The following is a 17,701-nucleotide window of genomic DNA, read 5'->3' on the forward strand; positions in this document are numbered from 1 at the left end:
TGTTTTATTATTTCCTTTATGACACAGAAATTGAGTGACCACATAATTTATCATTCAAATGGTACACTTGTAGTATGCCGAGATAAAAGAAGAAAAGCAAGTCTGTCGTGGTTTAAGTGGGACTTATGTCATCCTACTAGAAAGCATAATGCTCTTTAAAAAGCAGAACCTTTGACATGTTAAAATATGGTATTTCAAATTCCAGTCTGGTTCTTTTCTGTAATCTCATTGTCTTCTTGTTTTCTTTTTTTGATGAAACGTTTTCTAAGAAGAAAATGTTTGAAATTTCATCATTATATGGCCCTTAAAAAATGAAAAGTAATTCATCATCGGAACTCTCAGCTTATTTCTTATATCTACTTGAATTAGAGGGAGCTGGAAGCTTCAGGTTAATTAATTGAGAAAATTAATCTTAGTGATGGCTCACAGTGTTTTAACTGGTTTATCAGCTATTAATCTGGATGCTAATACAAAGTGGCAGCTGTGGTTTGTGCTATTTTGAAAATTCAACCATCTGTTGGCCTGGTTTCAAACCTTATGATTTGTGTTAGATGCCTTAGAAATTCTGTGTATTAAAGGGGCAGTGCTGTGTCGTAAATTTAGTTTTCTGACAAATTAAGCGCCACTGTTAGACTGATTCAGTAGTAATTTGTTATTTTATGACTTATGTGTACAGCCTTCAATTTTAAGTATATTTTGGAAAACATAAAAGTAAAATTTTTTCTTGTGCATACTTATTTTAATTAAAAACAATTTTTTTTATTGCTCTGACCAGGATCGAACCAGCAACCATTGTGCTTCGAGATGATGCTCTAACTAGATGAGCTATCCAGCCAGGGCCTTATTTTAATTTTTAAATTTATTTTTCAATTACAGTTGACATACAGTATGTATTAGCTTCAGGTGAACAACATAGTGATTAGACATTTATATACCTTACAGCGTGATCACCCCATAAGCCTAGTACTCACCTGACACCTTATATAGTTATTACAATATTATTGACTATGTAGGCAATATTGAACTCCAGATAGAAAGAAAAATGAACTACATGAATGAAGTGATTGGATGCAGTGTCTGTGGTCAAACAAACCCATTGAGATATAGCTGATTAGTGTTAGGAGATCCTTTCATTTGCCATAGATATGGATACCTAGTCCATCATACTGCCTTATTGCCTCTGTATACATTTTTTCACTACACTAAAAATGCCTATTAATTTTTTAAAAGTGCTAAACATAGTGTCTTGACAAATGACATTATAAGACTGTTAGTTCTTAATACAGTGTGTCCGTAAAGTCATGGTGCACTTTTGACCGGTCACAGGAAAGCAAAAAAGATGATAGAAACGTGAAATCTGCACCAAATAAAAGGAAAACTCTCCCAGTTTCATATTTATTCAGTGCAGTTCAATGTGGGCTCACGCACAGATTTTTTAGGGCTCCTTAGGTAGCTATCCCGTATAGCCTCTACAGACTTGTCACTGACTGACGGCCTACTAGAACGGGGTTTCTCCACCAAACTGCTGGTTTCCTTCAACTGCTTATCCCACTGTGTAATGTTATTCCTATGCGGTGGTGCTTTGTTATAAATGCACTGATATTGATATTCACATTGCACTTTGGTCACGGATTCGAATTTAGCGAGCCACAGAACACACTGAACTTTCCTCTGTACCATCCACATCTCGACTGGCATGGCCATGGGCTGCTCCGCTGTATACAGTGTTATGTCATCATCTGCGCATGCGCACATGCTGCCACATCATCCTACAGAAACTGGGAGGGTTTTCCTTTTATTTGGTGCAGATTTCACATTTCTATCATTTTTTGTTGCTTTCCTGTGACCGGTCAAAAGTGCACCATGACTTTACAGACACACTGTATTAATAGCAGTACTATTTGTATTAGAATACTTGTTGCAAGAGTATTCTTACTTTACCAATGTCAGAATGCCCATTTCATGATATGTAGGTTTGTATTATTCTTAATGTGTTCCTTAAACTGGCATGTGATTAACATTGGTACATTTCACGGTGGACAAAAGTAGGGTTACAGTTGTGAGTACACAAAACAGCTTATTCTTGTATTATTGTTTATTAATTTTTGTATTATTTATTTGAATTGAAATTTTAAACCTAATTTTTCCCACCCCTGTATATATTAGGTACTATATTCATGTATTTCAGCAATATTTTATATTGTGTATACATATTTATACAGGATAAGGCAAAAGTAGGTTTACAGTTGTGAGAATGCAAACCAGTGTACTCTTGAATTATTATTTATTATTGCATTGTTTTCCATATGAATAACTATAAACCTACTTTTTTCCTGCCTTGTATATAATTTATGTATATAAATATAATGGTGAAGATAAAATTTTGAATTCTGGGGGGGAGAATAAATTTGGCAAATCTTGTCTGTTCAATGTAGTGTTAGCTAATGGGTTAATTTGATAACGTGGTGAAACCATGAGAGGCTAGCACCTGACAGTCATTGAATTCTTCATTTGAGTGAAGCGTGGAGGACTTGGAGAGGGTGTGGAATAGTGGAGAGAGAATGTATGAGAGAGAGAAAAGCAGAGTGAGCCAGAAGTTCCCAGAGTCAGACAGACCTTGTTTTAACGGTCACTGCCAATTCCCAACTACGCAACTGTGTGCACATTACTTAATGACCCTAAACCCATAAGATAAGGCTAATAATAATAGTTACCTTGTAAGAATATGAGAACTGAATGAGATAATGTACAAAAAGCATTTAGCATCATGCCTGACACATACTCTGTGTTCACTCACTATTACCCATTATTTTTGCTGTTTTTATTTCAAATTGTATGTAGAATTCTTAACACCAGGCCAGACCAGGCCAGAGAATGACTTATACAAGGGTTAGTATTTTTAAAAGGTCAATTTCTTCTTAATCTTTACTAGTAGTACTTTATTGTAGGAACTGGGAAAAACTTTGGACCCTGAAAGATGGTTAAACACTGGGATACGATGTTAAGGGATTTGCTAAATGTCTTTACTTTTAAAGGGGCAAAGGTAGTACCATTTATGAGACCATCTAACCTGGAGGCCTGAGTGGCCTCATGGAGTTTCTTCCATCATTGTAATTCACAAGTTCTCTATTTTGTTATATATTAGTTTTTGTCAGAGATAGACTTTCTGATTAATTGGAAGAGAAGTAATAAAATTCCCATTGTCCTGTTCTGTCTGAAAATCCATTCCACTGTATTCTTCTTTTGTTATATATTTACTCTTAAAATAGGAATTGAAGTGAGAGTATGATTGTAGTGAGTAAATGGTTCGTGGTTGTCACACTCAGCAGAGTGAACTTGGGCTTCATGGATCAATGTTTCCTGAGCTATCAGTTCATTCCTAGCTCCCTTGGGGCATTTGAAGAGCTGCTAGCTGTACACATAAAGACCCCTCTTTCACTGTCAGACTTCTCTAGTCTCTTTATGGTTGTTATAATTTATTTGTGCAATTTATTGAACAGATATTTATTGAACCCACCAAGTGCCATGCATTATGCTGTCTGTATATTGAAGATCAAAGATGGGCCAGCATAGCCCATACTCTCGAAGCATTTAATTTCTAGTGGGAAATCATTCAAACAATTGCAATCTAAGCTGATAACGACTGTAATGAAGAACTTCTAATTTGGCCTGGGATGTCAGGGAAGGCTGCACAGGAAAGGTAAGGTTTGAGCTGAAAGTGAGACTGAGGGGAGAGAGACCGGGGAAAGGGAGGTCTTTTCCAGATTGAGTTGCTACTCAGAGGAGTGTAAGTAACTCACTCTACACATGCATTACTTGTCAGTCAGGTCTGATCTTAATTCAGATCTGATTTGTGGGGAATGGGAACCATCAACACTTTTGGAGCTTGAAATGCCGCAGTCAGATTTGTGCTTTAGAAAAATCACTCTACCAGTAGCATAAACACATGGTGGTCGAGAGGCGGGAACAGGACACTGAATCAGCAAGGGGAGTAAGAAGGCTGTGTGCTAGTCTTGGCAGGTTCTGATAATTGCCTTCAGTTTGCATTTGCAGTGGAGATGAGAAGGGCTGCACTGCAGATCTAGGTGGGCAGGAGAGTCCCTGTTCGCAGGTGTAGGGTGGATTATGAAAGGGCGGGGAGGAGTCTAGGATAGTGTGCAGGTGTGGAGTTTAGACAGCTAGTGGGTGGTGATTTCCTATGCCAGCGCAGAGGATTAAAGAGAAAATGGATTTTGGTGACAAGAAGATGAGTTCAATTTTAGACATAGTAAAACACCTGTAGCCCCATCAAGTGATGGGCCCAGGTGGGAGGTCTCGGACATAGATGATGTGTCCAAGAGATAGATGTGGGATTCAGTGACATCAGGTTAAAGCTGTGTGTATGAGTGAAGTAGCTGAGGGGTACCCGGGCAACCTGGGCTTCAGACTAGTTTTGTAGCTAGTTACCTAAGATAACTCTTGTAGAGGAGGGAAGGAGACCTTCAACATAGGGGCTGGATAGAGACAAAAGGTGTGGAAATTATTCAAGTAAATGTGACATCCACTCGTTGTTTCTTGTTGGTATATGGGATCTGGACAGCAGTGACATAAAAATCGCTCTTCACTTTTCAGGTTGACTTCCTCTATGGAGAAACTGATTCTGGTGGAAACAAGGGATGACGAGTTAAAGAAACACAGAGTATACATTATTTCCCTTTATGAAGTTTAAACTATTGGTCTTTTTTCATCAACCTGTAAAGATCCTTTGATATTTTATCTGACTTTAATGTATACATGTGTTTGTGTGTGTGTGTGTGTGTGTGTGTGTGTGTGTGTGTGTATTACTGTACGTGAAAGAGAGGGGGACAGAAAGGGACAGGCAGGGAGGGAGACAGATGAGAAGCATCAACTCATAGTTGCAGCACCTTAGTTCTTCATTGATTGCTTCTCATATGTGCCTTGACCCTGGGGCTCCAGTCAAGCCAATTACTCCTGGTCAAGCCAGTGACCTTGGGCTCAAGCCAGTGACCATGGGATCATGTCTATGATACCATGCTCAAACTGGCAACCCCACACTCTAGCTGGTGAGCCTGCGCTCAATCAGGACAAGCCCACGCTCAAGCTGGCAACCTTGGGGTTTTGAACCTGGGTCCTCAGAGTCCCACCCTGATGCTCTATCCACTGTGCTGCTGCCTGGTTAGGCTTTAATATGTTTTATATAAAATTCCTAAGGCACTAATTGTAGTTACCTAAGAAAATAACACTTTGTCAAGTCACGAATTGTGGTTTTATTTGATCTGTGGACTAAGGTACTCAGGTGAATATTTTGTCATGATTCTGACTGGCTAAGAGTAAAGGAAACTGCATTATACCTTTCTAAATTTTATCTTTCACACCAGGGAACCACAGCTGCTAAATTATATTTTCAGTGCTAACAGCCCTTATCAAAGCAAAGCTTTTGCTTAAGAAGTCAGTCTTAACATACTGAGGTGCAGAAAGAGGCAGTTCCCAGTGTTGCTGCTGGTTCTCTAGCTATGCATTTAGCAACAAAGTAGTTTGTTAAGTGTGGCATTCATTTATCTATATACAATAGGTTTTTAAATTAGCATCATACTCTTTTTCAATGATTTACTCTTTAGGGCTTTTTTTTTTTTTTTTTTTTTTTTTGCTATATTATTTATATACCCTTCCAATCACTTTTGTAATTTTAATTGACCAAACAGTGGATACCATGTTTTTATTAAAGGAAAGGTAAATACAAAATTCCAGTTGACACTAGTACAATATTTTGCCTGTTCTGAGTCCATTCTCCTCCCTTTCTTTCCTGTTGGCAGAGCCTCCTCTCCTGCCTGAGAGCTGGTGGGCTTCCGGGCATGTGGGCCCTGCTGTAGCCTGCAGGTGATCGGGTCCATTCTTCGTGCCAGTGATTAGTTCAGGAAGTGGCATATGACCCTATTCTGATCTTGAAGGGAGGTCTGCTTGGGATCTCAGAATACAGTGTTTTGCTGATAAATAGGGATTTGTAGAAGAGAATCTCATATTTTGCTTGAAAATTTCTGGGTATACATATGTCCCTGGACCTAGTAACCACCGTGGGGACAATAGGAGGGCATAGTTGCTGAGTGTGGGGGACTAAAAAGGTGAATCTTGATGAGATTGTTAAACCACTGAATTAACCAACTCTAGAGCCACTCTACCTCAGATTATAGACATGACTTTTTTAACCATTTGACTCAAGATTTTTTTGTTACCTGCAGCTGAATGCATCCTAAACAGATACACATTTCAGACATGAAGTAATAAATATATTAACAGAAAATAGACTCAGTACTTTGGTTCTATGGATATTGAAACAACAGTTCTGACAGTTACCAAATGCTGTTAGAAGTATCCATAAACAGAATGGGCACTGACAGTGTATCAGATGAATGTCAGCCTGGGTCACGGTGTATCATGACAGTTCCTGAGACCTGTCAAAACCAATCTGATTTAATTGCATTTCATTTAGTATAAGTGAATTTTATTTTTATTATCTTGGGGATTCACTCTCACTCCTTCTTAGCCCTTTAAGTGTTATTACAGTGAAAAGCTTTAACAATAATGCAATTAGTTATTAAAGCACCTTTTATTTGAAGTCTTCAAATCCTTTACCTAACAGGAAATGTGACTGACTTTTGTCTTGCTCAAGGGCAAATAGTGGACCACTTTCAGGGCTAAATGTATGTTGAGGATATTCCACATAATGAATAATTAGGACCTGTGAAAAAGCCAATAAATCAAGAACTGTAGAACCACATTTTATGTTGTTTATATTGTGAAACTTTAAATAAAATCTAATTGCGTCCTATTGGTTTTTCTGAAGTACAGCTAGTGCTTGATTTACGACCACGATTGGTTCCAACAGACCGGTCGTAACACGATTTGGTTGTAAGTTGAGTAGGCTATATGTACAGTACTGTGAAATGATGTTATAAAAATCTTTAAGTCATATTTTATCATAATTTTCTTTCATTATTGTTATATATCAATTTTCTTTGTTCATTTTATGCCATTTGTATCATCTCTACACCATTTTGTTTCTTATTTTTACATTTGTCAGGTTTAAAACTGCATTACCAGTACAACTGGTTTAATATTTGCAAAGACAATTTCCTCTTTGGTAGACATCTTGGGAGGGGTTTGATGAAAAATATCCAAGACACAAAACACAAATTGCTGTACCGAGTCTGGGATAACAGTTGAAATGGTGCACGCGGAGATGATAGTGCTGCCGGAAGCTGGTCCACACTGTCATACGCCCAGCTGGGCAATGCTTGCGCTGCCAGACACGGAGCAGTCGTGCCTAGCGATTTGTGGTCGTAAAGTCGAATGGTCATAAGTTGCATAAGTCGTAAATCGATCAGTATTTGTTTATAGTTTTCTTTCTGTGAAGGATGTTGCTTTCTCTCCGAAAGGCTCTGGAGGGAATTAAGGGATTAAAGGCACTTGAATAAGAAAGCCGCCATGTCAGGTAGAACAAACACTGGCCAGCAGATTAATGTATTCTTTGCTTTTTTTTTTTAATAGTTTTTAACATCCAGATGTTGAACTTGTCCTTCAGTAACTCATGTCAGTTTTTGTGATTTTCTTGTTAATGCTTGAAAAGAAAGACACACTGTAAAAAGCAGGACTGAACAGTATCTGTCTGGAAGGTGACTGTCACTGGCCTTTGTTCTCCTATGTCTGCATTCCTTTTCATCTTTCTTTCTCACTCACTCACTCACTCACTCACTCTCTTTCTTTTTTTCTTTTTTGCAATAGAGAGAGAGAGAGGGACAGATAGACAGGAAGGGAGAGAGATGAGAAACATCAAGTCTTCATTGTGGCACCTTAGTTGTTCATTGATTGCTTTCTCATATGTGCCTTGACCGGGGGGCAACAGCAGAGTGAGTGACCCCTTGCTCAAGCCAGTGACCATGGGGTCATATCTGTGATCCCATGCTCAAGCCAGTGACCCCATGCTCAAACTGTTGAGCCTGTGTGCAAGCCAGATGAACCTGCACTCAAGCCGGCAACCTCAGAGTTTCAAACCTGGATCCTCGCGTCCTAGTCCGATGCTCTCTCCACTGTGCCACCTCCTGGTCAGGCTGCATTTCCTTAATAAGTCTGCCCAGTGGGAGTTACCACAGTGTGAGTGCTGAGTGATGGTTAAGCAAACGCTCTTGCTCCTGCAGGGACATGCCTACAACTACCCCTCCCTCCCCTCCTTTGGCTCTGCCTTCCTCCCCTCCTCTGTCTGCACATTTCGACTCAAGAGTTAACTTCACCCCAGGAGCCAATGTAATTATCACATACGCACATACTAAATGTTTAATAAATTGTTCCTTGAATCAAATTGAATTGATACACTGGTATGATATAAGTTTGGGTTGTCCAAAGATACAATATAACTTATGGGCCCTTTTTCTAGCTTTCAGTCTCAAGAGCCCCAATGCTTTCTGTTCTCCAAGTAGGAATGTAAATTCTCTTCTCTAATTTATTTCGCACCAATTTTGCAAATGTCTTCAACTCCAACACTGGTTAAAATTGGTCCACACACAGAAAATAACTCACGAAATGATAAGTATGGAGGAGGCATTGGAAATTGACGCTAAGCAGGACTGCATTGAGATTGAGGGGTAACCATTATGGATTGGTAAAGGACTTCCTTTTGAGCTCTGGTTATCTGCCTGTTTCATCCCCTATTCTAAATGTACATATGCTGTACGTGGTAAGTTAGGTTTTTCTACATGTGTTTCATAGGAAAAAACACAAGTCTCTTTCCAATTACTTACTGAAATTATATAGCATATGGCAATTTCAAACACAAATACATATAATTTTCAGTTTTAGAAAAAAAAACCTAAAGTACTGCAAAGAGAAGTAAAAAGTCTTTGTTGAAAATATGACTAAGTGGGAATAATGGTAAAAAAAAAAAATAGAATAGATTCTTGGCTCCCTAATTTCACAGACTAAGATTCTTCCCCCTGGTAATTAAAAATGGGACTGTAATGGTAAGATTTACAGAGAATTCTTTTTTTTTTTTTTTTGTATTTTTCTGAAGCTGGAAACGGGGAGAGACAGTCAGACAGACTCCCGCATGTGCCCGACCAGGATCCACCCGGCACGCCCACCAGGGGGCGACGCTCTGTCCACCAGGGGTCGATGCTCTGCCCCTCCAGGGGGCCGCTCTGTCGCGACCAGAGCCACTCCAGCGCCTGGGGCAGAGGCCGAGGAGCCATCCCCAGTGCCGGGCCATCTCTGCTCCAATGGAGCCTCGCTGCGGGAGGGGAAGAGAGAGACAGAGAGGAAGGAGAGGGGGAGGGGTGGAGAAGCAATGGGCGCCTCTCCTGTGTGCCCTGGCCGGGAATTGAACCTGGGACCCCTTGCACGCCAGGCCGACGCCACTGAGCCAACCGGCCAGGGCCCAGAGAATTCTTAAAGTTTTCAGTTATGATTTCTTTTCAGCCTCTTTTCTTACAGACACTCATAAGAACAGCTTTCAAAAATCAATGTTTCATGGTGTAGTTTCAGAGCCTTGCCGTTTGGTTATCAAATGGCCATGAAGGCGCAGTAGGGCTAAACACTGGAGGGACATCTAGTGGGTCTGGGTGATAGGTAGGTACATGCTTATTGGGACTGATTATCGAGACTTGACATTTGGTTTTAAAAGAACGTACTTAAACAGAATACATGATTGGGTATGTCTATCTGGCCTTATTCAGGACAAAATAATTGTCTTTTGGTAACCCAATGTCAACATAAAAAATTTGGATATATTCTAAAGCATCTCAATTTTCATATATTTCCATAAATTGTTAAGCACTTCTTGAACTTATATACATTTTCACTGAAACTGTGACGTTTCCTGGCCTAACAACTTCGATTAAGTGTGTATCTCACCGTAGAATGAAATCTTCCTGAAGTATCTCTTTTGTGCTTAAATGCATATCCCCTGAGGCTTGGTTCCAGAATTTAGAGGGATAAAGCAATCTTTTTCTCTCTTTTTCACACTTCATGATTTCAAGTCCTTTTTTTCCTACTCTTTTAAATAAAAGAACATTATTTTTTTTTCTTTCTCATGTGTTTCCATAGTTGTCAAACTCAGATTTCCTTTAAATAATGAATTAGGGGGCCTCAGTAGAGTTGGTAATCTGTACAGTTTTGTAAAATCAAAATCTTGCAGTGGGACTTGTTTTTTAATCTTGAATCAGACTTTTATGGCAAATTTACACAGAAATGCAAGTATGTTTATGTATTTAATTATAGGTAGAAAATAATGCCAACCAATGACACAGGCTAGGTTTTGGTCATAGTAAAGAATTCTTTTTGCCACTAGAGACAATAGTCAGAGCTGTTATTTCAAAGTATGTGGAGAAGAGGCAGCTGCCACGCCTGCGTGCTTTTTATTCCTGCCATATTAACCATTATAATAAAAATTCGAACTGCCATAGTAGATATAGGCAACTGTCCTAACCATGATTTGTCCATAGCCAGGCCTATGTGAAAAGAAACATGCAAAGTTATGCTTTTAAGTTTATAAACATGCTGTCATATCACATATTTTTCTCATTTAGGTTAACCTTTTTAAAATCTTCTTTAAGTCATGGTAGATCTGATATATTATTGAAAGGAGCCTGTTAATTCTCTAGTGAGATCCCATCAGCATCCTTGGGGATTACTTGTGACGGTGCACGTTGCTATTTTCCTGGAAGGCGAATGCCTCAGCGGCCGTGCTGGTGCCTGTGTGCTCTGGATCGGGTCCCTCCCTGGCATCCGGCAGCACGGCCAGTCCTGCTCCAGGAAGGATAGTGTCTTTGTGGCTTTTGTTTTAAAATTGGAGCATATTACTCTAGGAGCATTCTCAAGCACATCAAACTTGAGAAATCAACACAGTTAAAACATATTACCCTTGAGCTTGGTTAAATAACTATTTTTTTTGACACATTATTCTGCAACTGTAGTAAGCTGTTTCATACAGCATGTAGCTGATAACATACATGCATTCTGTTTAATAATACAGCACTCTGGGATCAGGCACTCAGGGTTTATGCGGCCAGACAAACTGAGTTCAAATTCTACCACTGTCATAGTCTCACTGAGAGATTTTGGCCAGGCTGCTTGTCTGAGCTCAGACTCATTCAACTGTAAAATGGAGACAGCAGTAGTACCTACCTCATAACGGAAAGTAGTGATGAAATGAATGGGTTAATGTAGCAGCACTTAGCCAGTGCCTAGCATATAATATAATAAGCGTCCAGAAGGTTTTAGTGTTTACTCTTATTCAGCTCACTTCTTGATTTTTGTGAGATGGGGAAAAGTGAAGAGGGGCTTATATATTTTACTATTTAAGTAAATTACATATTGTGTTCCCAAATTATTGGGTAAGTGATGGCTACTTTCTAAGTCCTTCTGAATGCAGCCATTCAGATTTGAGGGGGAGTGTGGACTGGCAGGGGAAAAGAAAATCAACTTTTTCACCAGTATTCCTAATAGTATATATATAGTCTGTTTTTAAATTGAATTTTAAAAATACAGACACATGATTGTCTCAGTTATTTTGAGTTGAGAATTTATTTATATGAAATCTATTGAAATAAAATCACAATTATATATTTAATAAATCATCTTTTAAATTATATATTTAATAAATAATCTTTTTAAAATAAATTCAGAATTATCCCATATGAAGACCATTTTTGGAAATCCTGGGCTAGGAGTAGCCATAAAGCTACAGTATTAAATTATAACCTTTCAGAACTGAGAGAAACGGTGATCATAAAATCAGATTCCTTTCTCTTACAGTTAAAAGCCAGTTTTAAAATTCTGTTTTGAATTTCTCAATTGTTTTCTAATCTTCTATTATGTTTAATTCATTTTTAATGCTTGTGAAAAAACTCTTTAACACGAGATAGCCCCCTTAGGTTGCAGAATATCTTCAGGTACGTAGATACTGTTACTTAATGACACAACTTTTGTATTTTATTCTGAAGTGCACATTTTCAGAAGTAGTACCAACAGGGGCTAATTGATAAAGTTGGTAAGGTTTATCACAGTTCCTGGGCACTGCCTTTGGGTGAGAAGCTCTCTTGCTTGGAGGCCACATGCATCATATAAGAAGTAACTCAAGATGGCCGCCAGCAAGGCAGGAAGTTGGAAGAGGAGAAGACAGGATTGCTAGCTGATGCTGAAAACACTGAGATGCATATGGATGTAGCATTCAAACAGTTTGTTCTAGGCTCTTCCCCTCCTCCCGAGCACTACCTACTTTGCAATGAATTTACCTGATTTACAAACTTTATAATGAATTTACCTGATTTACAAACAAAAAGCTCCAAGTTTCACAACTGACAAATTTGGGATTTATATCTCTGGCTTTCTAATTGGGAATGCCAGGAATTACTCATTTTCCTTGATGAAGAGTATTTACTGCCAATATTTCTTTCTTTAACACAAAAAAGTAGTTGGTTAGGATAAAATTGACAATTTTTATTCTTTCAGACCGTGCACTTCCTTTGTTCAGATGAGTATGAAAATAGACATATTGAATTCAGAACTTTGGAAGTTTTCATTATCGCCGATTGTCTTCTTCTTCCTACTCCTGGTAGATAGGTGTGTGTGCCTAGCTAGGAAGGAGAGGACTAAAGCAGGAATCTGGATGCTGCTTCTGGCACTAAGGACAGTATTTCATTACTATAGTGTCATAAACTAAGGCTGTTCCCTATACAAGACAACAGATTTTGAACAATTCCATGAAATCAATGATCTCATGTCATGGAGTACAGAATATGTCGTGTCTTGAAACTAATTGTTTTGCTGCCCTTGAATTTGCTTAACCACCTTGTAATTTAAATGAGAAAGATTCTCCTATTCCTGATCTTTTTCTCAGTGATGGGTCTCAATTTAGGGAATTTTCTGGGCTATTGACATAGTTGATGCTACAATTTCAAAATTCATAGTATTGATTAATGCTATCATTGGGGAACAAGGCAGTGGTTCAGAAAGCAGATATTTAACTTGGAAAGGTGCCTTAAAGTACAGATAGCATTCCGTATTCCCCTCCCCCGCAGTTTCCCTGTCGTTTCTACTGTTGGAGCTGTTTGTTAAGTAATTAGTGGTGCTTCATACAAGTTGTGTTTTCAGTGTTCTGCAATGTCAGTTTCCCTATTATAAAACAAACAAAGAAACTAAAATCTTCTGGGGAAAAAGAAAGCCCTTCCTCTTTAAATAGCAGACAGAAAATGTTTTATTTTTTCTGTTTAAATTTCCCTGTGTGGTTACTGTATTTGTCTGTAGGGGAAGGGCTCGTGGTGGTCTGTTCTGCGTTCCCTTTCCTACAGAGGCTTACAGAGGGCCACACAGCACACGTGGAACTTGCCTGAGGCCGGGAGCTCACAGTTTTGTGAGGATTAGTCAAGCATATGGCCACTTTTTTCACTGAATGCCAATCCTGGAGCAGCGGAGCAGTTACATTGGGCTGGAGGACTGGGAGGTGGAGCCTTTCTCCTCACTGCAGCTAGTTCCCCTCTCCTCTCTCTCCCGGCTGTGCACTGGCGGTACACGTCCGAGCACTGTTCCTCAGAGTGGAATAGGCAGGGTGTGCTCACAGACCCGGGTGTGAACTGCATTATCTGTCTGGGGCTCCCGGGGGGAAGACACCAGGAAGGAAGCACGGCACCAGTGCCATGGGCCAGCTCTGCTGCTTTCCCTTCTCCAGAGATGAGGAAAAAACCAGTAAGTGTGATCTGTGCTGTGCAGAATCCTAAGTGCTTGACTATTTTGTGTAGCTGTCTTCTAGGAGTAGTTTTGGATTTTTCTTAGAGGAGAGATAGCAGAATAATCATCTGTGCTTTTTCATGCACTTTTCTTAAAAGGATTGGAGGGTGTATAATTAATAATTAACTGTAAAAGTACACAAACTCAAATAAATAGGCTAGGTGAAATGTAAAATATGGAAAACTCATTTTTTATATTCGTCTTTTGATAATCTTACAGCTCATTTTTATCTCACTGTCTAGACTAGAGTTTAGTTTGGAGTTTGTTTCAATCACTGCCTACCATTTGACATATTGTACAAGCCAGGCTTCATTTTGCTTATCTAAAATTGGGTTATTTTCAAAGCAGTGTTCAATGGTAACATATAAGGAAGTAAAGCTGGCTCTTAAGTGACACGCATTATACATTTGCAGATACTGTCATGTGGCCTCTGCTTTGTTCATGTATAACTGTATGGCCACTCCAAACAAGTGATGCCACTTGGCTTCTTTCAAGACCTCACCAAATATTTTTAAATGAATGTCAGGCAGATTCCACATTAGCTTATGGCCCAGAAAACAGAACTTAAAGTGATAACATTTGCATTGAAATGTTTTTCCTCGCTGGCTTACGTGTATTCACTTACATATTAGGTTTGTTAAATATAGTATTGGCCTTTTAATTACTGTGCCAACTAGAATTTGCCTTACACTGGTTGCCCCAAAGAGTATTGAATTAATTTTTTACTTCTTTTTAAATAAAATGTTTATAGTCATACACTAAATCTGCAGCCACATTCTGTCCTGTCAGTGCTTTATTTAAATACATTCAAATAGGTCTGCAGAATCTCATGATATCTCTCTGGTTCAGATACTCATAGGTTCACATCACTCATAGGCTTATATTTCTGCTGCTTGTACCTCAGAAAACTAACCAGGGATAGGTTTTAAAAATTTAATATATATCCTGTACCTATTCATTTGGGAAATAAGCCAGTTTTTGCAAGAAATCTGGTAATGCTTGGAATAAATTTTGGGAGACTTTGGAGCATCTGATTATCAACAGGAGCCAATAGCTGGGCTCTAAATTTTACTTGTGAAAATGACACTGTGCAGTATGTGATGATACTGGTCTTACAACCTGAGATGACTTTAAGAGAAAAATTTTCATTTTCTAACAATGAGCATCGGCATTCATTTGGCAGCCTGTAACTTTTTAGGTATTTGTCAGAATGATTTATTGATAGTTCCTGAGAGTTTTGGCTGATTGATTCCTTCCTTAAGGAATAGGTCTATCTTAAGAACCTTGGCATGGACAGATGTAGGGAAAGTGAACTCTTTCCTGTCCTTCTCCACTTCCTGTTCCCTGCTCCAGGTTTTCACTCGGAACATCTGCTTTCCTGCTATTGTTCCAGTTCTCCTGTCTGTGAGCATCTTCTTGGCTCTAACTGAAGTCTAGTTTCACCTCAGTGAAGAATTTACTCTTTTTTGTCTTACTTGGGATCACTGGAGTGCAGAGTCTAGTGTTTTACAAGTGATCCTTAATATTGGATGACAGGAAGTGGTATAATACTGCTTTTTGGGTTTGCTTTCTCAAGTTCCAAAATTTTAAAAAGAAAATGAAGACAGTACACTGGGTCTGAAGTGAAGTTCTAGTCCAGAAGTGCAAATTCTGGTTAGAAATCAATGCATTTGCTCCCCTTTCCTCTCATTCACCCCACTGGCCCCCGATCCTGTTCTGTCCTCATCATCTGTCAAATTAGATTGATAACATGTACAACAATCCATAGTAGACATTTGGGAGTGCCCCACAATTTTCTGAGTATGTCAAATGGATGTCCATTAACCTCCTGGGTCTTATTTGTCTTTGTGTCTCTATCTAGTAGCCTCTTCAGCCTGCTCTGAGCCACACGCTCAGTTTGGATCTACTAGAGACAGAGCACAAAAATGCCAAGGGCTATGCCCTTCTAATCTGCAGTAGACAGTGATGGGCCCTCAAATTGTACAGAATTAAATGAGTCTGTGATGAAAGTTTAAATTTGTGGATGTCATTCTCAAAACACAGGCGAGTCCTCTACAGTCCTGCAGAGCTACAGAAAGGATAGACCCAGCTGGCCGAGTGGTAAGGACCTAGTGACCCCTCCCCTTCCCGCTGCTGGTTTGGTCTGCTTTTGCCCTTGGTGGTGGTAGATAGAAAGTATTCTCATTTAATAATTAGTGCTACTGTTTTCATCTTTTGATTACAAACAAAATGATTTTTAAAAAAATCAACTAGTTGTGCAGGGGCCTATATTTATGTGGAAAGTTAACTAGGTGCATAGCCAGAAATCTTGATAGTGGGGTGAATAGTCAAATACAGAAGAACACATTAGGCCTTAGTTTTCAGTTGATGCAGCACCAAGCAGCTAGACCATTTTCATTTAAATCCACAGTCAAACATTTTTTCAAACTATGTGTTTTGGCCATAATAAGTTGAATATACTGATAATACATGTGTGTTTCTTGGAAGATTAAGTTCTTTATTGATACATAGGAACATCTTTAACATTAAATATTACTGTATATATTGTAGGATTCACAAATGTTGTAGATCTTCTCCAATGTAGTTTTTGCTGAATTCTTTTATAGCCCTTGTTTTTTTTTAAAATTACCTAATTTCTCACGGTGTACTTCCTGGTGGAAACTCTTCGAATAGGGATGTTGTTACATCACTATTTAGGGACAGTCAGATTAGGCTTAGTGACCATTGTAGCTGATCAACCCTATCAAGTAAACCTCTGAAGAAAACTTAATAACTAGACAGACACCTCTGTAACTAATTAGAAAACATTTTTACTTTTTATCCTGTTATAAATCTCCCTGTTTTGGTGTACCTTGCTTTTACGTAGGATAAAATAGGTAAATGTCCAAGCATGGCCCATACAGCCTCATGAGGCAGTCAACGTCTAGCCACTGGGAGTATTTAAGCATTGGGTGAGAAGTCCCTGCCAGGGATGTTGTAAGGAAGAATGGACAGCTAATGAATGGACACCCTGACAACTCAGTGATGTTGAAAATAAAATGACAGTATGTATTTTAATGTTATATTTTTATTTTATGCTTGTGTTTTAACAAGCTTACATATTTTACTCTCATATGTGAAATATGTTCCAATATAATCTTTTTGTGCAAGATGTTACCATGACCATTTATAGCATTCATTTCATAAATTTGAATAAAATCTCAAGAGAGTTTGTTTCTGATGATTTGGAATCTGTTGATATAACACTAATATATAAATGGGAGTAAGGAGTGTTGATTTCATGTCTGGTGAATACTAAAACCGTTGAACCTTAATTACCATGGTAGTTATTGTTCGGTTTTATTCAAGAAACTCTGTAGTTAGATTTTCCAATTCTCCAGAAAGCTTCCTAGAAATCCTATAGCCTTATACTTTGCTCTTCTCATTTGCTGACTTTGAGGTTATTTTTTATATGTGTGCTCTGTCTCATGATATAGATTTCAAGCACACCACGTGAATGACCTCTGTTGTATATATCTCTTTCATAGCACCAGACCCTAACACAGTGTCTTACCCAGAGGAGGCATGTTCTAAATGTTTGTTAACGAAGAGAATGATACCCTTTCCTATATGTTGAGTATAAGAGAACTTTCAGTATAAATCAGCATACCAGAGGACGGAATTTGGAATGATGCTATTTAATATTGTAATCTATAGACAGTTTTGGTTACTGAACGTACCAGACAAACATTTTAACAGGTTCTCACTGAGACGCCACAGCATGGGCCTCAGGAAATGTGTGATAGGGAACCTCCCATCAATGGACGACGTCATTCGCTTCCCTTCCTGTCTATAGAAATGTGTTTGCACACAGGGGGTGCAGCACGACTCTGGCTCTGCTGCTGCCTGTCAAGAGAGGTGGTCCAGCCTGGCCAGGCGGTGGAACAGT

The 17,701-nt window shown here is 38.9% G+C and overlaps 1 protein-coding gene across 4 annotated transcripts in view; it reads left to right on the top strand.

Annotated features, from left to right (window-relative positions):
* Window positions 1-17,701, top strand: part of AKAP7 (A-kinase anchoring protein 7) — a 121,697-nt gene that overhangs the window by 81,371 nt on the left and 22,625 nt on the right. Inside the window, exon 1 of one of the 4 annotated variants that reach the window (XM_066248149.1) lies at window positions 13,506-13,731. The exons of the other annotated variants lie outside the window; for them this stretch is intronic. Coding sequence (XP_066104246.1) covers window positions 13,683-13,731 — 49 coding nt within the window. The 5' untranslated portion in view covers window positions 13,506-13,682. Of the gene's footprint in view, window positions 1-13,505; window positions 13,732-17,701 lie in introns of those variants that run through there. 4 annotated transcript variants of the gene reach the window in all.

This window comes from Saccopteryx bilineata, chromosome 12 (assembly GCF_036850765.1).
Source record: "Saccopteryx bilineata isolate mSacBil1 chromosome 12, mSacBil1_pri_phased_curated, whole genome shotgun sequence".
NCBI lineage: Eukaryota > Metazoa > Chordata > Mammalia > Chiroptera > Emballonuridae > Saccopteryx > Saccopteryx bilineata.